This window comes from Benincasa hispida, chromosome 5 (genome assembly GCF_009727055.1).
Source record: "Benincasa hispida cultivar B227 chromosome 5, ASM972705v1, whole genome shotgun sequence".
NCBI classification, from domain to species: Eukaryota; Viridiplantae; Streptophyta; class Magnoliopsida; order Cucurbitales; family Cucurbitaceae; genus Benincasa; species Benincasa hispida.
The window spans coordinates 36507595-36532111 of record NC_052353.1 but is presented as its reverse complement, the minus strand read 5'-3'; the positions used below and the strand labels follow the sequence as shown (position 1 = coordinate 36532111).

The following is a 24517-nucleotide window of genomic DNA, read 5'->3' as shown; positions in this document are numbered from 1 at the left end:
AGCTACTTTAAACTAATCTCCACCACTTACATTAAAATTTACACCCCACATTTTTCTCAAACTTGTTATTTTATCCTCATCTTTTTCATTATTTAATCACAGCTTGAAACACAAACACAAACACAACACAAAAAAGAAGAACAACAAGAGAGTGGCTGGCCCGTTCCCTATCTTGTCATTTGATCGGTCGGTCAGTCGGTTTTAGAGCGTGCAGCGAACCAAACCAGTGAGGCCTATTATAAAAGGAAAGGATGGCTAGCTTTGCAGGAACCACACAAAAGTGCATGGCTTGTGACAAAACGGTTTATCTTGTAGATAAGCTGACTGCTGATAATAGGGTGTTTCATAAGGCTTGCTTCCGATGCTACCATTGTAAGGGCACTCTCAAGGTAATAATATAGCCATATTTAATCCCTCACTTCAAAAAAATAATTCTATTTGTTTTTCCCTTTTTATGTTTGGTTTCGAAAGCGGTTTTTAGGTGAGTATCATGAGCATACATTAGATGCATGTTTGATGAGAACGAGTTCATTTATAGCTTAATCTTCAAATTGATTTAAACGTGTTTTTTTAAGTGATTCTAAATATGATTAGTGAACTATTTCAAAATTACTCTCAATACCTAAATTCTCAATACATTTTTAAAATCACTTTATATATTGTTTGATAACCATTTTATTATACAAATACAAGACTGAAATTTCTTTTTATAATATTACTTCTTGTTTTTTTTTTTTTTTTTTATTTACCATGATAAATTTGAAGGTCAGTAACCTTTTATTGTAAACTTTGTTAAATAACTATTAGACCAAAATTGATCATTAAGGTAAATTGAACAGTTTATTTTTGTAATTTCAATTAAAAAAATACTAATTAATAGATTTTTTTTTTTTGGTGGGGTTTTGCAGCTTAGCAACTATTGTTCCTTTGAAGGAGTGCTCTACTGTAGGCCACATTATGATCAACTCTTCAAGAGAACTGGCAGCCTTGACAAGAGCTTTGAAGGCAATTTCTTTTTTCTCTTTTTGATAATTACAAATCACTCCTAAAATTTTCCCATTTTGCAAAATCATACCCCTCTTATTTTTCAAAATTATTTCAAACACTCACATACTCCAAAAATTATACCCCTTAAATTTTAGGAAGGAGTACACTTGCAAAATTGGAACATTATATTATTTAAAACTAATTTTAAAATAATATATTCATTAAAAAAAATATTCCAACTTTTTAAAAGGAAAATTCTTATAAATAGACCAATCCCAAATTTTTTTAATGTATATATTTTTTTTATATATTTAAAAAGACCCATTTTAAAATGATCAGGTAATTCTAAAATTGAATATTTTCTTCTCTTTAGGAACTCCGAAAGTAGTGAAACTAGACAAGCCCACCGAAAACGAGGTAATATTTCTTTTTTATCAATATTTAGTATAATAACCAAATAATTATTAAACGGAAAGTGAAATATTTCTTGTTTTTTTTATTTTTGTTAACCATTTACTAATAATTTGGATTGGATTTTACTATGGAACAGAATGCAAAGTCAGTCTCCAACATGTTCGCTGGCACCAGAGACAAATGTTCAGGCTGTACCAAGACTGTTTATCCCATTGAAAAGGTACTTTCCAATCAAAATATGGAAAAAATAATAATAATAAATAAAAGGATTAATTAATCATTTTTTATTATTCGATCACTTGATCTCCACTCCACATGTTATCCAAAACTTAAAACCGGTCATATTCTGAATATGTAATTCAATTGGTTAAGATATATATATATTTCTAAGCAAAGGTTCGGGGTTGGATTTTGGAATGGTTGGATATAGGTAACGGTGAACGGGACCGCGTATCACAAAAGCTGCTTCAAATGTAGCCATGGAGGATGCACAATAAGTCCATCAAATTACATAGCACATGAGGGGAAACTGTATTGCAAACATCATCACATTCAACTATTCAAGGAGAAGGGAAATTACAGCCAACTTGAAACTGAGCGCCAAAAGAACAATAATGCATCAGTGGCAATGACATTAACCTCTCCAATGGAAATTGCAGCTGAATCATAGTCTCTATTTTTAAATAATTTCAAATATTAATCTCTTCAGCTGGTTGTGTTCCTTAAAAAAAACAAAAAAGTTGTTCAATGTTTGTTGATTTTGTTGCAAAATTTGTGTTGTTTGTTTTCCTCATTTCTTTAATTAAGTGGGGATTCTCTGTGGAAGTCAGTTTGTTGATGTTTTCACAATTATTTTAAGTTGCAAACATTTCAACAGACTTTATAATATTTATTATTATTTCAAGAGCTTATTGGGTAAACCTATATTGTGTATCCATATTTAATTTTTATGAAACTCAATAATTATAATTACATCATTTAATCTATTTCATTATCAACCACCAAATTTCCCAAGACCAAATTGTATGAACAGAAACAACTTTGTGTGTATAAAAACAACTTGAGTTTTCTATATTAAATTTACTTGGTTTTGGACCTTTGGTAACAAAAACAAAGTATCATTCTTTTATAGTAATTTTGACATTATACTATAAAACACTTTTGAAAAAAAATGTAACTTACGCATTAGTACTTTTATTTTAAATAATTTTTATAACTGGTGTTTAAATGAAAAACAACTTTTTGAAAAATATTTTTTTTATGAAAAAAAAGTTCACAAAATTAAGAATAAGATATAATCCCCGGAAGGATCTTTTACAATTGTATTTTTCCCTACATTTTAATTCAATTCATGTAATAAAATAATTTATTAGATTTTGGTATTGAGAGTTCCTCCTCAATATTTTTTGTGTCATGGTGGTGGTCCTTGCCGCACTTTGTATGTTTTTGCATGGAGTTAGAGAATTGTCCAAATATAAAGTTTTCTTATTTAATCAACGTTATGAATTTTTAGCTTAATTTAACATTTTTGTTCAACGGTATAACTTAAAATTCAAAACCTTTTTAAAAATTGATCACCTTTTTATAAAAGTTCAACACCTACTGAAGTGAACATTATGGAAGTTGTGTACTCTAACGGGTCTGTTAAATTCTCCTTGCTACAGTTTTTATTAATATCCCTAGTTCGGAGCAATTTCACAAACCGGTGTTAAAATAATTCAACTTTACCATGTTCAACAGTGTTCTCACTATTGAAGTTTGCACATTAATTGAGGAACTCCCTCCCTCCAATGTTTTTAATGACTCCACCCGCTAGTGACCGGCTTCGTGACAATCATCGTCTTGTCAATGACATGCTTGGACAACCACTATACCTCCATGGCCAACTCCGATGATCAACTTCGATGACCAATTCCAACAACAACCACCCTCGACAACATGCTTTGATGACCACCTCCCACAACCAAACTCCAATAACCACCTCCAGCACGACCTCCGACGAAGGCCATCTTGGGAAATCATCTCCAACAACCATCTTTGATGTCCAACTCCACATGACTACCACCTTTGACGACCAACTTCGATGACCACCTCCAGTGGTCAACTCTATCAATCATCTCCAATGACTAACTCTAACGACCAACTTAACCGATCATATATTAAAAAAACAAAACAAGAACAAGAACATAAAACTTGGTCGATAAAAGTGCTTTAAATGCAAAATTAAAATTATTAGTTCGTGATGTTTAATAGTAGTCTTATATTAAGTTTATACCCTCATTGTTTTACTTTTGGTTTCACCCCAAATGTCTCATCTAATTGGTGATAATTATTCTTCTTTATATATTCATGAATCATGGTCATCCATTTATCTAGCTAATGTGGGATTTTGATCGCATTTCCAACACTAACATACATGCATAATAAATCATAATCTACAATTTGAGATAAGATTTTAAAAAAAAAAAACCCTAAACACCTCAATGGCCTATTTTTCGTGTGTATATTACACTTATACATCCCACAAATGTGAAAATATATTACAATTTTGGTTTGTATAAAACAATAATATTTTGTATGCCTCATGTACAATGATTACATGTAAAATTGTAAAATATATGTGAGTTTTAAGTTACATCTCAATTTATTGTTAAAAATTTGAAGAAAAAAATATGTTCAATTGAAGAGTTAAACAAAAAAGTTAAGCAAACAAAAAATTGAACAAAAATGATCACAAAAAAAATCATACTTTTTAATATTACAAAAAGTTGAGGGTGAAGAAATCAATGCACAAGTTATGTAGGACAATCGTTGTGCCTCGAAAACTGTTACGATAAAACGTCTTTGAGAATCCCATTTCAAATCCAAAAATAAGATGGAAAGAAAAAACTAGAAACGAGGGAAACGAGAGCAACGATGAAAAACAAGAGGCGGAAAAAGAAGAAAAAAAAATGAGGGTTGGATTGGATTGAGTTAGAAACCTTATTCAGGTCTTTCTAATAATTGACCTGGCCAATCCAAGTTAGCTACACGTTGATCCAAAAAATTCCCTCACATCAACCCAAACCATCTACACCCCATAAAACCATATGCAGAAATTCAATCACAGCTTGATAGGAGATTTTAGGCCAATTGATCCGCATCAATTTCAAACACAACTTGGTAAAACCATAAATAACCAGCCCAAAAGTCGATGGTTCCTCCCACCATTGCCCCCTCGCAATGGTTGAACTTAAAAAAGAAAACACATATCTATACACACACAAGCAATTAGAAACGATCAATGCAAGTAAAAATTTTAATGACTAAATTCCATCTGTATTCACAAATGTAAATTTGAACAGACCACTTGTTTTCACATCTTTGCCACAACAAAACCTCAACCTAATCAAATCATCAACCTCGACATAATAAAAATGTACAAATGTTTAGGACAAATAAATTGGATTCGACAACTCAATTTCATCCGAGCCATAGACTAAAGGATACATGCATTTACAGTTTGTATATCCTAAACAAACCTACAGTAATGCACAGATTTTCATTATTTTCTCCAGTTATCATTTTCCTATGGTACAAATCCCCCTCACTCCATTTGCTCATCCATCAATTTGCAGAGCAGAAAAATGGTCAGTATCATATTCATAACCATGCCAGAATCCAAGGCCAAAGTAGATGAGAGCTCAATCAGTTTAATATCAAGAACCACTTACATCCATGTAATCCTTTAACAACAACTCAGCAACAGAAACAAGGAGCTCAACCATCTCAAAACCAGCAGCAGAAACAAAATCTACCTTTCCCAGGCTAGAGTCTCCTCCTAAAACATCACATGAATCATGTAAAGTTTCCTCACCGGATCCAGTATTTACCTCAGCTGACCAACTGATGGGTAAGGAGCTGCTAAGTGCAGTCTTTATGAGTTTTGCCTCGTTGATTATGCCCTTGAGAGCCCCCATCACACTTGTAGCTGGACCTTCAGAAGTAACTGACTCTTTAGCCTGCAAAATTAACAATAGTTACGATTGTGACAACTTGAGTCCCATAATAAGTCACTTGATATGCTTCTACATCCAATAAGCAAATATTATTAGTGATAGAGCAGGACTAAATTACAAATTTAATCCCTAAACTTTTAGAGTAGTGGAAAGTCTCAACTAAATCTATGAACTTCTAACTTTTATTCCAACAAGTATTTTTTTTTTTTTTTGAAAAAAATTCTAACAGATCCTTATCATTCATGCTATTATTTAAACGTTGACGTAACATGCTCGTTTGATGATTTGGTGTAACATAGCAACTGAGTGGTCCAAGGTAGCATGTCAATTGCATAAAGTAGGAGTTTGAAATGTTTTCTACCAGCCTACCCCATCAATATTTCTTTTTACCTTGCCATTATTTTCTCCACATGGTATATTGCACCAAAGCATCACTCATTTGTGTCGCAGGTCAACATTATATAGTCAAGGTATTAGTAGCAGGGACAAATTAATATCAAAATTTTGAAGATGTAATCAGATAAATGTAGATCTATATGGATATGGTGTATGTCTCCCAGGTTGGTTATAAAAGTATTCGTTTTTAGTAATATTAAAAAGAAAAGTTCAAAGATGTGACTGAAACTCATTGAACTGTAGAAACTAAATTTAGGAACTAAATTAATTCAAGTCGAGGATTAAATAACAAGTTTAGTTTCTGAACTTTTAAGTTTGTCTAAAAGTTTTCTAAACTTTAAAAAGTATCTAATAGATATCTGAACTTCGAACTTTTAATTATGTCTAATAAGTCACTACTTTAAGAAATGTCAGTTGAGATTTCAATTGGACCCTAAAACTTTCAACTTAAAACATCCAATATGTCAAGAATCTAATAGACACAATTGAAAATTAGGGCCTATTAGACACTTTTTAGAGTTTGTAGACTATATAAACACAAACCTGAAAGTTTAATGACCTATTAGATGTCTTTTAAAGTCTAGAGACCAAATAGGAATAAACTAGTTCAAACAATAAACTTGTAGTTTAAACTTTGAGAATAAAATGTTACCTGAAAAAATGTTGCCAAATCATTAGTGCTAAATAAATGGTGATGAACTTTTCATAATAAGAAAGACGCCAGGATAATCACATAAATGATGAAATATGACCCATAAAGAGAGACTAACAACGCTCAACTTCAAGAATCAAGCAGCTGCTGCAAGATCAGAAATCCCTCATACATGAAAAGTAAACTATTAAAAGACAGCTAACGTTTTTTAACTATGTATGTGGAACGTTTTTTTAACTATATAACTGGAGTTGTGAAGGTAACCACCTTCAGAAGAGAGAGACGAAGCCTGTGAATTGAAGAGGTCAGTTGCTCCATGCTTTCAATACTTTCTCTAAGAGTTGCGTTTTCAATTTTCATTCTGCAAACAAAATCAAAATAATCGAGCCTTTCATACATGAGTAGATGCCATTCGATATCACATGCAATACCCATACATACATGAGTCAAAATCCTACAATTCTAAAGAACACCATAAATGTTAACTAACCTGGCAAATTCCAGAGCAGACTTCCGAGAAGAGTAATTTTCTTCATTATCCAAGTGAGCTGCAGCTTCACTTCCACTGATTTCCGGTGCACCTACCCAACGTCTCAGATATGTACCCTTCAGCAAGCCTTTTAGTTTCCCCTCTCTCTCGTGAGTAACAAGTTTCCTTTCCACAGTGTCGACTCCTCGTTTCAAGTCATGAACGCTTTTCCTTGAACAAGAACATATCATGCGGGTCAATTGTACTATCCATATCCATAATATTAATCACTTTAGTTAAAAGGTGTTCAAATCATTTTGAGGGAAAAATACAAAAAGGCAGTTGCAGTCACAAATTGTATTTACTGGACCCAGCTCCTTGTTTCAAAGAAGCTATCCACTATGGTACATTGTCATGAGAATCAAACACAAGACCACAACGTCTCAAGTTGCTATGCAGACATAAACATACTCTTTAAGTACTTGTAGTTCTTGCTTTACTTGTGCAAGCTCCATTAGTGCTTTAACTTTTTCATGGGTAACCTGAAATCAATATCATTATCATTTCAGAATCAGCTCAACCCACCATCACTTCCATTCCAAATAATAGCAGCCTGTAGGCACATCATCTTTGAGACATTTTATGACGATTATTCTGAAATCTTGAAGCCAAGGTGAAGGGTATAAAACCTGCAGTAAGTTTCTCTGGAGCTCCTCTGTTTTTCTTTGAAGAGCTGCATTGACATCTCTCTCCAGCATGTGCCTCTCTTCTTGTTGCGAAAGAAGTAACAGAGCTGAAACCTAAAGAAAGATCCATAGTTAAGAGAACAATTAGAAGAAAGATGGGACAATACATCCGAAGATAATATAGAAGTGGTTATTGCTGAATCATACAAGACTAGTTAACACAACAGAGAAACAGAAAAGAACTATAGGAAATAATAACCTTTTCTTGAAGTGCCAAAGCAAGGGCTTCAGAGGCCTCAACATTTCCATCAGCAACGGAATCTGGTAAGCCAGGAATTTTCATCTACAATGCATTCAAACAGTCGTAAAAAATTTAACCCCATCTTCATGACAAACCTTACACTCGCTCATGAAACTTTTCACTGAAGAAATGATGAAATAATCTGGCCTTAACATTTCATTCCACGTGAAACCAAAATACCATAAGAGTAAAAGACCCATAGACATCATGCACATTAAAGTTCTCATTCAGTTAATATAAATTAATTTAAGAAATTACATCTAATAAATAAAAGATAAATTTACAAAATACTTCTCAGAAATTCCATTCCCACATGTTAAACACTGCTTATATATTTTCAGACTTGTAGTCAATATCAATCTCATGCACATCCAAACATAGGTTAAATCAGATTCTTTTTAATCCTAGGCTTCAGAATTTCATTCCTGCATGCTAAATGCCTCGTTATAGCTTTAGTCTACAAGATATCACCTGACTATATATGGATATCATGTTACTCCACCCCAAAGAAGCACAAAGAAAAGAAGAGCAGAATAAGGAAACCCATTAAAAAAAAGGATTAAAAGTAGTTTCGCTGAATGACACTATATACAAACTACCAATAGACAAATGGACTACGGTGTGAGCCGATAATGCTATTGATATAACAAGAAACTGCATAGATGCTCTATTATCACTTTTCCCAGTTGAAAGGCAGTTCATTTCTACATCTAGTATACCCACCTTGGTATTGGTATTCAAATGCTCATCCTGGGAATCATTTTCTGCTTTCAGCAGTTTCTCAGAATCCTTCATATTCTGAACTCCCCAGCCATATTGCATAATCTTTTCTTCAATCTCTCCAATTGTCGAATTCATATTAGACATTTCTTTGTCCAATAAATCCAATATATGATCTCGATATTGAGAATAGTATTGACAAAACCCTGAAATCTTGCTCTTGACCATATCGTCCATGCGAATCTGCATCAGAGGAAAACAAGATGATTTATGCATAAAATTAGGTTATATCTACTCAAAAGGTGGAAGTACTGACCAGCTTCAATTCCAAATCATGCACCTTCAGCTTTAAATGCTTTTCAATTTCCACACCCTATGCCCACATAAAGATTCCCAGTTAAACCCATGAAGTTAAATGCGAAGTTGAAATATTGGAGAAACCAATCATACCATCCGTAGCTTATTTTGAAGATTGTCTACTGTTTTCTTCGTTTTCTCCAGTCCTTCTTCCAAAGAATTCTGTCTGAAGAGAAGTTAATCCATTTGCACACAGAACATATTTAACCAAACGATTGGAATAGCAGCACTATGTGCAACAAGGATGATTTGATTTGCTAGTAATATGAAAAGAATTATAAGTCGAACAGACTATTTAGCCTACGCAATAATTAAAGATCGTGCATGAATGGTTAACAAGCTATTGGAAAGAATTCGACTAAAAAAGACTCTTAAATAAATTCTTAAAGAAGAGCCCATCGAACTGTATAATGACACTCTAACTAAAGTGGGATTATAAAAAATAGCATTGATTTTAAAGAAATTTACAAGTTCCCTAAGCACTTTGAGAAGCAAGAAATCCCACAAACTATTTTTAGAAAACAACCTACCCCAACACCTTTTTTTTTACAAGAAACTATTTCATGGATAGAATGAAAATAACCGAGGTATATAGAAGGATTCCATAGAATATGTGTTAGAGGATATATGTAAATAGAGGAGCTCATTAGTTTCTTGTCCGTTATTGTCTTTTCACTATAGTCTAGGGCTTTCATGTATGCCTATATATATTAAACTCTAATGTATAGAATGAATGAGATTCTTAGTATTTTGATATCACAATAACATGGTATCAGAGCTCTAGCCAATTAGGGTTTGGTAGACCTTAGGTTTTGAGAGTTTAGAACCCATTCATGTTTAGGGTTTTGGGAAGTGTTTGAGTTTACACTTCTGCTTGTCGCTGCTGTCTGCAGTGTGTTCACCATCCGCCGCCGCTGCCGTTGCAAGTTTGGTTAGTTTTATGTGTTCTTTTTGACACCGCTCGTTCCAAAGGGAAGCCCAACCGCTGATCTACAAAACCATGGTGGTTCGGCATCCATCTGATCAACGCGTGAGCTTCACGCGCCGCCATAGTCCTCTGCCGTCAGTCTTGCACACCGGCGTGAGAGCACGTGTGTTGCTGGAATCTTATCCAACTTTTGGTTTTTTTCTATTTTCTGCTACTCTGGACATGTTTGTGTTGTTGCTTTGGTCATATTCAGCTGGTGGTAGCTGTCGGTTTGGAAAAGAACCAATTTTTTATAGGAAACCTTGTTTAAGTTCAGGTTTTCAGTGGATTTTTCAGAAGTTACACAATCTATTGGGTATGCTTTCATGGGTTCAGATTAAATTTTGTAACTCTACATTTGTTATTCACATATGGCTGAACAAGACCGTGTAGTGATATCTACTGTGGTTCAATTACGATCTCAATCCATCCATGGTATGTCTAAAAAGCCCGTTCATTTTTTCGTTGAGTTTGCTAAACCTCAACAATACCAAATATCATCAAAAGCATCTTCTTCATCATTTATACATGCCCCTATTACAACCATTGCTAATTTAGGTAACATGAATCATTGTCTTCTTTCATCCTCTACGCAATGGGTCATAGACTCTAGTGCTACTGCTCATATGACAGGTAATCCCAACTTATCTTCCACCCCTTTGTCTTCCTACACCCCTCTCCAGTGTTACCTTAGCAGATGGATCAAAATCTTCTGTTCTTGGATTTGGCACTATAACTCCCACTCCATCCCTTTCTCTGTCATTTGTCCTACATTTACCTAAGTTTTCTTCTAACGTGATCTCTATTAATCAAATAACTCGTGACCTTAATTGTTGTATCTTATTTTATCCTAGCTATTGCTTGTTTCAAGATCTTGTGACGAAGAAGATGATTGGGAAAGGACATGAATTTCGAGGACTTTATATTTATTATCACCCAATATAGACATCAACAACCGTTGCGGGTTCTGGCGTTGTTTCTCCATTTGATGCCCATTGTCATCTTGGTCATCCCTCTCTCAGTCTCAAAAAAGCTTTGTCCTCATCTTCATTAGATCGTGATTCATGCCAGTTTATCAAACTTCATCATATTAGCTCACGCCCTAGAATTGATAATCGAGCCATTTCTCCTTTCGAATTAGTTCATTCCGATATTTGGGGTCCTTGTCCAATTGTGTCCAAAACTGGTTTTCGATATTTGTTACCTTCGTTGATGATTACTCTCGCATGTCTTAGGTATATTTTATGAAGAACCGTTCTGAGTTACTTCATAATTTTTGTAATTTTCATGTTGAGATTCAAACCCAGTTTGGTTTTCCCAAGTGTTGAGAAGTGACAATGCCATTGAATATTTTTCAGAAGCACTTACATTGTATCTAAATAAGCATGGAATTATTCATCAATCATCTTGTGTTGATACTCCTCAAAATGGAGTTGTTGAACGAAAGAAACAACATCTTCTTGAAACTGCACAAGCATTATTCTTTTAAATGCATGTTCATAAAGCAATTTTTGGGTTGATGCAATTTCAACATGTTTCTTGATTAATCGCATGCCTACATCAGTTCTTGAAGGTCAAATTCCATATTATGTTCTATTTCCTACAAAACCTTTGTTTCCTATTGAGCCAAAAATATTTGGTTGTACTTATTTTGTTCGGGATGTTCATCCTAATCTGACCAAATTAGATCCTAAATCTTTTGAAGTGCATTTTCTTAGGCTATTCTCGTGTTCAAAAAGGATACAAATGTTATTGTCCTAGTTTAAACAAATGTCTCGTATCTCATGACGTTACCTTCTTTGAGAAGAAGCCTCAAACTGCATCTTTGTCTAGTACGAGTCAAGGGGTGGACGATGATCTCTTTCTATATACCATTCAGTCTCCCACACCCAATCTTAATCCATCTCCTTCAACTCCAACACCCAATCTTATTCCATCTCCTTCAACATATGTCCTCCTTGTCCACCTATTATTAAACAAGTCTACTCTAGACAACAACCACCTCTGGATGATTGTCCTATTCCAAGAGTTCCTACATCATCAAATCCAGGACCGAGCGATGACCTTCCTGTTGCTTTTCGTAAAGGTAAACGTTCTTGTACTTTCCCTATTTCTTCTTTTGTCTCTTATGACCATTTATCAACTTCAACATGCCCTTTTGTTGCATCTCTTGATTCTATCTGATCCTCAAAACTATTCATGAAACTTTGTCTGATCCTCAAAACTATTCATGAAACTTTGTCCCATCCTGGTTGGCGCAATACCATGATAGAGGAGATAAATGTCGTAGATGGTACATGGGATTTAGCATATCTTCTGACAGAAAAGAAGGCAGTTGGATGCAAACAGGTGTTTGCAACTAAGGTCAACCCTGATGGCTCAGTTGCTCGGTTAAAAGCGCACTTGGTTGCCAAAGGCTATGCTCAAATATATGGAATTGATTATTTTGATACTTTTTCTCCTGTTGCAAAACTAACTTCTATCATATTATTTATTTCCATGGCAGCATCTCACGGTTGGCCTTTGCATCAGCTTGACATTAAAAATATCTTTCTCCATGGTGATCTTCAGGAGGAAGTGTATATGGAGCAACCACTTGGATTTGTTGCTTAGGGGGAGAAGGATAAAGTGCATCAACTTCGCAAATTATTGTATGGGTTGAAACAAAGTCCACGAGCATGGTTTGAAAAATTTAGTCATTTCAATTAAAAAATAGGCATAATTACATAATTAAGTCATTTCACTTTATTGACCATGGATCCTGTTCCAACTAGATATTATAGAAATTTGCTAACTTGGATAAGTGTTACAATTTTTACCTTAAACTTGGATAAATGTTGTAATTTTTACCTTAAACTTGAATAAGTATTACATGTTATACCTTCTAATAGCCTTTTGTTCGAAGAATAGTTAAAAGACAGTTATATGTATGTTCAATGAAATATATAGTATATGTATAGTACAAAATAGATAGATGTCAAGTTTAGACACCAATATATCAAATTTAGTGGGTGAAGTGGGTGAGTTAGCAGATATTGAACCAAATATAGAAATTGTAGTTGTGACACTTATCTAAGTCTACGGCCCAATTCGATAAAATTGAAAATTTGAAGGTGAAAATGGATACACCTTGCCAAGTTCAGGGTGAAATTCATTTTTTCCCCTGATTAATTATCAGAAGTTAATCGAGAAATGTCACCAGAAGAAGAAAAGAAAAACATATCAAATAATCCAGAAGAATAATAAATAATATCATACAATGAGAAAAATCCAATTGCTAAATAGAAACTTACTATATAAATCCAATTGCTAAATGGAAACTTACTATATATCTAAACGTTGAAGAATCATTGAAACTCCACATTTCCGGAGGATCGTGTAAAAGACACTGACATTTTTCGTCCAAACTAGTATCCATAAATCCTTCGAGAGAACTCTGTCTGATCTCGTAAAACTTATTGATTACCTAATAGATAGAGAGAAAATAGTTGTTAGAAATGAGCAAAAGGAAGAAATGAAGAACTTCATGCTATGACCTCCATACATTAAATATTGAATTCTCTGAAAAGGAGCATAGAGGGTAACAAATCAGAAATAATGATTAGAGAAACATATTAAAAATTAATTTTAAGGTTAATTTGCGCATTAATCAAACTTAAATTTGTGAAAAACTTGATATCATTGGAATTAGTGAGTTCACATAAATTTTTTCATTTTTTCTTTTTCTTTTTGTTTTTTTTTTTGTTTTTTTTATTTTTTGTTTTTTTGTTTTTTTGTTTTTTTGGGTTAACAATTAGTGAGGGAACAGACGAAAATTGAATGAAGAGTAAAATTGCAACACTTAACTATGTCAAGGGTCCAATTCGATGAAATTGAAGGTTTAGGATGAAAATTCATGCAACACGACAAGTTTAGGAGTAAATTTTGAAGATTTTCCCTTATTTTTATTATGACATGACACAATTTACATTGATAACATGACATCGTTCAAAGGGAGAAAATCTGATCCAGGGATTTTTTTTTCTTATAATGGATAACTAAAATTTCATTGAAAAGAAAGGAAAGAAGTTATACAAAGCTCCTCCAATTCGTTGAGAGAGAGCTGAACCTAAAGCTAGAAGAGAGAAAGTTGACACCAAGAAATATCCAAAAGGCCAGGAAATTCGTGAGGACTTCAGTTGATTTCTGTCTTTCATTCTGAAGAGACCAAATAAGAGCTCTGAGTCTGCAGAAACGTAGAGCCAAGTTCTTTGTTTTTTGGGAGGATGCACCACGTGGATCAAAGCCAGCCGGGAAATGAAATCATTTAGGAAGACACCAGCATTCCAAAGGATGTGAAGGAAACTCCAGAGTCTGGTTGTATAAGGGTAAGTGATAATTGGGTGTGTGAGGGCTCATGTTCCAGGTATTTCTTCTAAAAAAAAAAAAATTGGGGCCTCCAATTTAGGTGAGACCTTCATTGGTGTTCTCTCAGTCAACATTGAAGTTCGAAAATTCTTCAGTTCAATTTAGAAGGTACATCCCTTGCATTTCTCCTCCAAAAAGTCCTCCAATTGATTCCAACATTGATTCTACAGCAAGTGTTAGTAGTGAAGAAGAGGATTTTGAATCTCATTAGTCCGTGCCAGAGACTCAATTCTTCGAAGATCATTTTGAGGAAGCAGTGAACCTTTTTCAAGATTCAGCTGGAAAGAAGGGGCTGATTTCAAAGTCAGCAAGTTCCATCCCGGTGCCTCCTTCACAAATTCCATCAACCTCAGATCAATTATAGAAATTTGTGATATTCAACTAGGGAAATAGTTCCCTCTTTGTTTGAAGTTAAGCTTTGGTTTCTCTGGTGTTTTGTTATCCCTTGGAGTATTCAGCGCCTTTAATGTCTCAAGAAGGAAGCCTTTTCAGCCTCTTATTTCTTCAGCATGGAGGTCTTGGCTTTGAGGTTTTACTTTTCAGTTTGCTTCGCTGACAGCGTGTGGTGGTTTTCAGCCCCGTTTAATCCCTTTGGACAGTGACTGCTTCTTTTTTAATCGTTTTGGTTTGTTCGAGTTGTTCTTCAGAGCCTTCTTCTTCTTATCTTCTTTGGTAGAACTTTCAAGTTCAATTTTTTAGAGTTGTTGCAGTGGAAGCTTTTCTTCAATTTGTTTCGGGCTTGTTTAAGTTAAAGGCATTTAGATTTGTGTTCATCTTGAGATATGTGTTCATTTGGAATGTTTTCAATTTTTCTTTAAAATTTAATAATTTGATTCTAGCCTTGCATTGGCAAGTTTGTTGTTTTTATTTTCCTCTCATGTCCTTTGAGCTTTTGACTCTTTCATTAATTCAATGAATAGTCTTGTTTCCATTTAAGAAAAAATAATAAGGGTAAGTGATAAAAGTATGGGCCTGCGTTACATTTTGAGATTCACACAAATGGCACCAATTTGAAGAGATGGGCAACTATGGGCAATAATGTTGCAGGTGGTGATAAGTGTTAGAGGCAGGAATGACTAAACTCCCAAAGTAGGAATTTAACCTTTTTTGAGTAGAGATCCTTCCAGATAACCTTGAAACCCCTTGTCAACATCTCCTTCCCTTAATCGGAGCAAGGATGTGAGATTCACACAAATGACCCCAATTTGGAGAGATGGATAACCATGGGCATCCAAATTGCAGGTGCTCGTAAGTGCTGAGGCCGGATGACTAAACTCCCAAAGCAGGAATTTAACCATTTTAGAGATCCTTTCATCCTCCCAAATAACCGTGTAAAGCCCCTTGTCAATATCCCCTCCAACTGGAGCAAGAGAGCGTGAATCAATGATCGGACCTTCATCAACTTCATTAAGCTGAAACTTATGGTGACTAGTATTTTCTTTAGCCAATAGATGGAATCGGCTTGGTTGTGGCCCCACAGCCACTAGTATTTGGTTGGACTTGAGCATCTATCTATCAAATACTTGTAATAGTGATAATTAATGGAAAAGAGTAATACTTATTATAGAATCAGTATGGAGCTCCATTTCCTCTCTCTCTCTCACTCTTTTACCCCTTTTCTGGTGTGCTTGCTTCGCTTCTTATCTTTCTCCGCTTCCATGGGTTCTCCATTGGTTATCTTGGCTCATATAGGCCAAGAGATAACTACCCGTCCCATAGTTGTCAAGTTGAACATTAAAGACGACTTTGACCGGAAATCCAGAGTCAGAAGCATTAGCACTAGAATCCCAGAAAAGAGTAAACAAACTTTCTTTCTCCTTATTTTTTACTGAGTTAAATCATTTTCTCGAGCTTTCCCTCCAGACCTACATTTCTTTTGCAGGTCTCATTGCTCCCACTAATATTCTAATAGAAGCTTGTACAGAGGCAAAGGATAACCAATGTGACTTTTTTATTATTATTTTTAAGAAATAAAGGTGAAAAGAGATAAACAAGGTGACTTCATCCTAACAAAGATTGAGTTATACAGGTGATTCTTTTCCTTCACGTGGATACGCCATCCCTCTACCTATTAATTCTTTCCAGCAGGATAAAGCCTAAGCTCAGACGCATAGACAAATGAAGAAGCAAGGGTACCAGGGTAGCTTAGCAAAGGGGCTGGATCAAAATAAAGAACCTTCAGATCAACTTGTGGAACTCAAATACTTTCATCTTCTCGAATGTGCTGAAACGTGTTCCTGTTATAGTGTTTCTACTGAGGAGAAGGATAACTATCGAGGCTTCATCCCGACAAAGAATAAGTTACCCAAGCGATCCTTTTTCTTCACTAGGATACACCTTTCTTTTACATCAGCAAAGGAGACATTAGAGGAGGAGGGGGAGGGAAGGACTGCTGGGCATTACATCAAGATAATCCTCAAAACTAAAGATAAGTGATGGACTCCTAGGAACATCTTCGTAGGGTGTCGCTTAAAGGCAAAATGAAAATTCATTAGAATTGTGCTGTTCAAGCTACTGTATGGCTTCTTCAAAAATAGATAAATAAATAAATAATAAAAAAGAAGAAGAAAGAGAGAGAAGAGAGAAGGTAAAAAAAAACAAAAGAGAGAGAGAGAAGAGAGAAGAATATAGATAAATCAAAGGATCTGTATTTTATTTTTTTTAATAAGAAAAGTAGTACGGAACGGAAGGCTTTTCTGAATTAATCTTTTAAAATAACCTTCTTATTATTAATTACTGGAAGGCTTTTCTAGTCTTTTGGGAGGAAGTTCTCTCTCCCAGGCCATTTAGATTTTTCCATTCCCTTTCCGGTTTAATGCATTCACCATTTTTTAAAAATATAAAAAAGAAAAAAAAAATGAGATGAAGGAAATTAGGGGATTTCTTTGTAATTTTTTTAATTTCTTTAATTGTTTTAATTAGCTTTGCTACCACCAAGGCCTCTTTTGTCACTCCATTCAAAAACCATCAAATAACTCTTCCTACCATGATTACTAAACTTGAAGATTTCAGCTAATCAGGCACCCTTATTCCACGTTTTTTCCACCAAGAACAAAGAACAAGAATCCAAAGCCAAATAGCTAATCAGAATCCCAAACAAAATAAAGAATGCAAGTATATGAAGGGATCAAGCTACAGTATAACTTCAACTTAAATAATTCATTTAAAGCAACTCATTAAAAATGCCGAGATTTAAGCTAAAATAGTAGTAGATATCCCATGATCCTGACAATTTGCAAGGAGAGATGGAAGTTCAACATTTGTCTCCTTACATGTGCCAAGATGTATACCAGGGACTCGGAGTAAAAACCTCTTTTTACTCAATAAAACCCTAAAAATACATAAGATGTTCAAGAATCAACCCAACAAAATGCCTGTTCGATTTTGAGATGCCAAGAAATATGTCAATATGAACCCTCGTGTTGAACTTCCTCTCCTTTGATTTATTGTTTAGGGTTAAGACAACCATCTAACATGACTATCAAAATTGCTCAGACGTCATTAACTTTTTGATGGCAACAAGATTTTCAAATTATCAGCACGGAGGAAGGATGGGAAGGTAGGGATTTTCTTGAAAAGTTAGGGGAAAAAGGAAAAAAAACACCAGAGTTACGTGGAAAACCCTAGACCAGGGAGAAAAAACCACGATAAGAGTTTTTATTTTTAATTCAGATACACAGTACACAATACAAGAACATGTATAAATAACCAAACAATGAGAAACCCTAGACTGATAAAAGACAAAAACGCCCTTAGGGCTAAAATATAATTTCAACAGATTTCAATGGCTAGGTACCTGTTTTGAAACCTCATTCCGCTCTTCTTGCTTGGCTAGGTTAATTCGTAGTGTATCATTAGTTTCCCTCAAATTTACACAGTCAGACGACAACTCCTCTAATCTGCATTACCAACACAAGATACATCATGATTTTGGATGGAGGGAGGAATAGAAAGTACAGGTAGGGAAGTGGGATAACAATATGTAGCAATCCCATAAAACCTAATAGAATATATGTACAATAAAAAGCACCGGTTACTAGAAACCACATTGTCCACCACCATTTAGAACTCCATAAATAATATTTGAAGCTATTCTAAACAGGGAAAAAATAACAAAATAACAAAAAATGAGGAGAGGAACACATGATGTGTATTATGAAGCTATCTTGCTACACTATCTAACCTAGCTTCACAAATGATACAGCCAAAGCACATAAGAAATACATTGTGAGGAGAAGACAAAAAGAAAATAGAAAGTCAAGTGAAACGAGAAGTAAATACTTGTCCAACTACGGTTAGAACTTCAGCCCTTTCACTGTTAAGGATGGTTTTACGAGTTCATAGATGGTTTATTTTCTGTTTGTTCAGTACGTGTATGGTCTTCCGGCTGCTTATTTAGTTTAGTTGGATGTTTGGTTCAGTTAGAGGTAGATTGTCTTTTTTGTTTCAACTTCCAAGCATCTTTCAAGCATGGTTAATAAAAGTGAGATTCTCAATGTAAATTGATAGGTTTTGAAAAACATTTTTGAGAACAACGTAAATTGATAGGTTTTGAAAAACACTTTTTAATATGGGTTCTGTATTGCAAAAAACTTCTGAAAAATAAATGACACCGCTAGAGTCCTTATTGGTGAGAAAGTCCAAAGGGAGACATTGAACCTAATCACTACCCAAACCTCCTAGGGACTTTCCTTATCACTAGAACTCTCCTATTTCTCTCAAGCCAATGTAGATCAATCAATTATTTGCACATGATTCATTGTATCACTCTAATGTGATTTCAGCAACCAATAGGCAATATCTGATGAAAAGATATGAAGTACCTATTTTGGACCTCTTTAAGCTTTTGCGACATCGACTCTTCTTTCTCCTTCGCCTTCTCAGCCTGTTACCAATCATATAGCAGTCTCAAAATTATTTCAATTAGAAAGAGGAAAGTATAACCAGGAAAATTTAAATTTTGAATAATGAGTGCTTGCATGACCTCCATAATAGAATGATCCCGTTCAGCAAAAGCAGTAGCAACACAACCTTGGAAAAACTTAAGCTGCTTCTCCGATTCCAAATTCTGGAAATAAAGAATGTTTATGATTACAACTGAGATGGAGGGTGAAGCAACTACAATTGAAACAGAAAGTTTAACATGTGACTTTTAACTGAAAAAAACCTTCTCCCTTCTCCTTCCTCCCTTTTTGTAAACTTCTTTAATTAATTATTAAGGATGGTATTGGTATATCCAATTCCTTTACAATTCTTTTTAGAAAAAAGTTACTAAAAGAAGCAAAAGCACAAGTACACGAGCAGGAATCAAGAAAAAGACCTTGGCAACCTCTGAACTGTGTAGATCTGCCAGCTGACTCTGGTGACATTGAAGAGAAATATAAGCTAGTAAAGGAGGTTTATCCCTAACTTGAATGAAAAACTAACCATCATACTTTTATTCTGTAGGCTTCTGCGAGTTCCTCTTGAAGATTGTGATTATCTCTGGTACAAGCAGCAAATTTCTTTTTCAGGTTCTCAATCTCCTGTTCCAAGCCAGCTGTCCTAATAGGGACGTAAAAGTTTAGTAATCCCATTATAACTCAACCATTTCAATAAATCCAAGGCCAACCTTCAACTACAATAAACACATGGAAGCCCACCTCTAAATAGGAAAACAACTTGGAAAAGTTATGGTACCTCTGAAAATGCATTCGAGTAGCCACAGAAAGGTAACCAGGCCCAGATTGCTGCATACATAATTGTTCGATATCTTTTCTTAACTCATCACGCTCTGCAGGATGTAAAAATCAGCATTGAAATGATTACATCATTATCTTAAAATAAATGCAGTAAAGAATAATATGGAAAAACCCAGACTCAAACACCAAAACAATTAAATGGCTACACAAACTCTACCATACAAATAAGCAGAAGAAGACTCTGAATTGTCAATTTGGCCTCAAAACTTCGTGCAAACAAAGAATAATGATAAAGACATGTTGCACAACAAATTACAATGGAAATGTAGTACTTCTTTGCAGAAAATGATCCTTTAACATTACATTCTTCTTTTGCTTTTGATAGTGAGTTTTTTTCATAGAGAAAGACTACACGAGCATACAAAAACGAAGAAACCCAAAAAACCGGAGCCAACAATAAGGGGCTCCAATCAAGTTAAAAAAATACCTTTAAAATAATTACAAAAAGACCTAGATACCAAGGCCCAAACATAGAATCTAACAAGGGACTAAACATTCTAACCCCCCGCCGCCGAAAGACTATTATTTCTCTAATCCCAATTACCTCACAAAATGGCACAAACACATGCCTGCCACAAAAACAACTCGTTTTCTCAAAAGGAGGATGGAGAAAAAGCTCCTCGATTGTGAGGTAAGTTGTTCTATACCATAGTGAGAAATTTTGATGTGTTAAAGATAGCTCAAGAACTTTGGGGTGTCTGTGTTCGATGTGATTTGGAGGATTAAGATACCTAAGAAAGTCAAGTTTTTTATTTGGCAAGTCTTGCTTGGTCGTATGAACATTCTCGATAGGCTTGTTAGGAGAAGAACCTCACTTGTAGGGCCTTTTTGTTATATTCTTTGTCGGAAGGCAGAGGAAGACCTGGAGCATCTCCTTTGGGACTGCCAGTATGCGAGAGGACTATATGGAGTTTCTTTTTGCAAGAGTTTGATGTGAGCATTGCTGAATAGGGAGACGTTCGTGTGATGATCGAGGAGTTCCTTTTCCATCCGCCTTTCAAAGAGAAAGGTCGTTTTCTGTGGCTTGTTGGGATTTGTGAGGTTGTTTGGGATATTTTGGGGGAGAGGAATGATAGAGTGTTTAGAGGGAGGGAACTTGTGAGGTGTGGTCTTTGGTGAAATCTCATGTGGGCTTCGATTTCAAAGCTTTTTTGTAACTATTCTATAGGAAACATTTTACTTAGCTGGAACTCCTTCCTTTAGATGGGATTTTTTTGGTAGGCTTGTTTTTGTTCGCCCCTGTATTCTTTCATTTTTTTCTCAATAAAAGCAGTTCTTCTTATCACAAAAAAATAAAAAAATAAAAAGAGAACTTTCAAACTCTAAGCCTTCAAAACAAGTCTCATGCATTTCTTTTTCTTTTTCTTCTTTACCTGTTTTATCAACCCACCTTCTTGCCCAAAGACCTCCTAAGAAAATTAGAGTTTTTTCTTGGGAGATTGCTTTGGAAGGAGGGTTAAACACTACAGATTTCCCTATCTTTGGTTTTAGGCTCCTAGTATATGTTTTATGTAGGATGTTGGAAGAGCTAGATCTTATCCTGTGCAAATATTTCTCAACTACATATAGAGAAATTTTCTTGAGATCTCAGTGTCGGTTTGGCTTGGTGGGAGGCTACTGAGTACTGAATATGATAGAGAAAGTGCTTATTCTCCCTCCTTTTCTTAATGGAGGTTGATTTCATCAGCAGGTGACACGTCTTTCCAATTATATGGAATATTAGATTCGAGAGAAACATGAATGGTCTAAGGGATTTAAGTGTGGCTCACTCCAATACTTCTCTTTGGACATTCTCTTTGGAACTTTTTGTAAATACTTCTTTTTGGACGTTTTCTTTGAAACTTTTTGTAAATATTCAGTATCTTTCAGATAACAAGTAACGACCGACCGTAGTCTTTTGGCATAATTGATAATTTTATTTGTTTCTGATTTGCCCAGCACCGTTTCTTCAGGTGCAACTAAGATACAAATACAAAAGTACAAGAGACTTTCATAATATGCTATAGCTAACTAACTCAATGAAGTCTTTAATTCTACTTTGTCTCTGTTTTAATAACCATCATTTTGGATGCAACAAAGATACGAAACAACAAAAGAATTTTTCAGAATAAACAAACTCTGAAGTATTCAATTCTATTTCACTTCCCTGTTCCTCGCACCATTTCTTCGGGTGCAACGAATATGCAAAAGTTCAAAATAATATACTGAAGCGATATTGCCCACATTTAAAAACCATGTACAATAAATGGGAGATGGCATACCATGTTCCAACTGTTGAATACGAGTGAGCAAATGTTCATTATCAGGTAACTCTTGATCCATTTTCAGTGTGACAATAATATACCTGCAAGCTAATTAAACCTAATAAAGTAAGTCAACTCCATGGTTATGCAAGCTCTACATAGAAGAAGCAACACAGTCCATATAGTTACTGCACCCGCACCCATATTATAAATCAAACAACCGTTTTGAAAACCCTCTTTATCCAAAGGTTAAAATAGAGAGATCTAAAAGGCTCCACCACTACCCTTCTACATAATGAGTCAGTGTCCTCCCCTCAATTATCCATCCACCATTTTATCACTGTTTCTACAGGGTCTTAATTTCATCTATACACGCCATGGATAATCTACGAACCCATTTCTTCTTAAACCCCAACTAACAAAAAGAACGTATGACCTTCACTACTGCAGCAATTTACACAAATGCATGGCGTACGCACTGAATAAGTTGTCAATCAAATAAACCCAGATAAAATCACTTCAATTTTCACAATAGAATGGACATTCGGCACAGATAACCATAAAATTTTCCTATATTAGTCTGAAGAGTAACTAGAATTAAGAAAATACCCGCCACAACCATGTCCAATTGGGGTTCACCGTTCGCTTAAATTCCCGATTCTTGAATCAAAAGAATCGACAGAAAAAGAAGAAGAAAAAGAAAGGGCTTCGAAATGCAATCGAAACATACATACATACCTGATTACTTGGGCATATTAAACAAGAATTGTTGGGTATGTGGGACTGCAGAGCGGAACTGGGTGGAGAAGGAAAAGGAAGAAGAATTCTGATCTTGAAGTAAAAGCAATAAGGGAAAATGGGGAGAAACGATCGAGAGGAAAGGAGAAGGTAGAAACCAAAAAGAGAGAGCCGTCTCCTTCCTTCTCCCTCTTCTCTCTCCGGTTTGCGGCTGTTGACAGGACAGCTTGTGCTCCCCGCAAAACAACGGCCGTTGGCTCTCTCTGTTCTTTATTTAATTGGGTTGGCAACATTTTTGTTAAATTACAAATTAGGTCGAAAATTTGTCTAATTGTAATCAAATTCTATTGATAGATCAATCGTAATGGACCTCAATCGCAAATATAATTATATTACTTTTTATCATATTTTCGTTATGTTTATTTTTATCTCTGAGAGTCCGTAACAATAACGGTAACGATAATAGTAAATGTGTCAAAATTCGTAGTTTTTCTTTGAATCAATAATAATAATGGTATCCATAGTCATAACTCATCATTTTCAAACATAATTCAATTGACCACCTCACACCCGTCATTCAGTTCAGATGACATTATTTTACTTGATTATGGATTTTCAACTAGGGCCCATTTGTTAGTACGAATGCATAACGTCCATAAACAATAACAAACATTAAAAAAATAGGTCCTGCTTTTCAAATTATCTTTTATTTATTGTGATATATCTTCCGTAAACGTGTACTTAGTACATAACTTTGAAATTTATGTCTATCGGGTAAACTTTTAAATATATTTATTATGTCTATAAACTTTAAATTTTGTGTCTAACAAATCTTGGATGAATTTAAAATTTTTAAAAAATACTTGATCTAATAAATGTAAATTTAAATTTTATGTCTAATAAAATTCTAAATTTTCAATTTTGTGAGGTAGATCTAAAAATATGAAAAAACAAATTGGATGTTTATGTAAATTTGTAATTTTAGCCCACATTTATTAAGGGCAAAAATAAAATGAGAGAGATTTAATGCTTAAGATTTAAATCACTAAAAAATTTTAAGTTGTTCTGTGTTTATCTTTAAAGTTTTAAACTTTCAAAATAATGTCTTGTTTGACTTTTAAACTTTTAATTTATTTTATTTTAATCTACTTTCAAAATATATATTTTCTTCGTTAATTTTTTTTTTTAAAACATAATCATGTTGGTCTTTAATATGTTATTTTTCTACTTTAAATCTATTTTCAATATTTGTCTATAACTTGACTTGAATCATCCTCGTATTAATATACTAGTATGTTCTAATTGAAACTATGTTATTAATCTATTAAAAAAAGGCTATTTTAAAGGTTGTGGACTAAAATATAGATTTTAAAATTTTTTATATCTAAACCATCCCATCCTCTCCCAAGTTTATTTTTTTCACTTAAGAGGAGACGTGAAG

General features: G+C 34.5%; 2 protein-coding genes across 12 annotated transcripts; one reads left to right on the top strand and one right to left on the bottom strand.

The window, feature by feature from the left end:
- Nucleotides 1–200: 200 nt before the first annotated feature.
- On the top strand, nt 201–2126 carry LOC120078554 (LIM domain-containing protein WLIM1-like). The gene is made up of 5 exons (XM_039032832.1): nt 201–389; nt 909–1005; nt 1361–1404; nt 1538–1621; nt 1832–2126. The coding sequence occupies exons 1-5, from the start codon at nt 252–254 to the stop codon at nt 2069–2071; spliced, it is 603 nt and encodes a 200-aa protein (XP_038888760.1). The 5' UTR covers nt 201–251; the 3' UTR covers nt 2072–2126.
- A 2563-nt stretch (nt 2127–4689) lies between these two features.
- Nucleotides 4690–23334, bottom strand: LOC120077107 (mitotic spindle assembly checkpoint protein MAD1). Of its 11 annotated transcripts, XR_005481733.1 has the most exons (19): nt 23077–23334; nt 22357–22446; nt 20034–20127; nt 19790–19898; nt 19675–19713; nt 19339–19422; nt 19178–19239; nt 18151–18253; nt 13273–13413; nt 9074–9142; nt 8940–8996; nt 8627–8866; nt 7862–7945; nt 7606–7716; nt 7388–7458; nt 6938–7147; nt 6715–6808; nt 6448–6594; nt 5272–5402 (listed from the first exon to the last, which is right to left on the bottom strand). XR_005481733.1 is itself a non-coding variant. In XM_039030983.1 (18 exons), exons 2-18 carry the CDS (start codon nt 22415–22417, stop codon nt 5100–5102), a joined length of 1932 nt encoding a protein of 643 aa, XP_038886911.1. In that variant the 5' UTR covers nt 22418–22456; nt 23077–23334; the 3' UTR covers nt 4690–5099. The 11 variants fall into 11 exon arrangements, 9 of the variants coding, with proteins under 9 accessions (XP_038886911.1, XP_038886912.1, XP_038886910.1 ...); XM_039030983.1 differs by lacking the exon at nt 6448–6594 and having other exon boundaries at nt 4690–5402; nt 22357–22456; XM_039030984.1 differs by lacking the exon at nt 6448–6594 and having other exon boundaries at nt 4690–5402; nt 6938–7141.
- Between the last annotated feature and the right edge of the window lie 1183 nt (nt 23335–24517).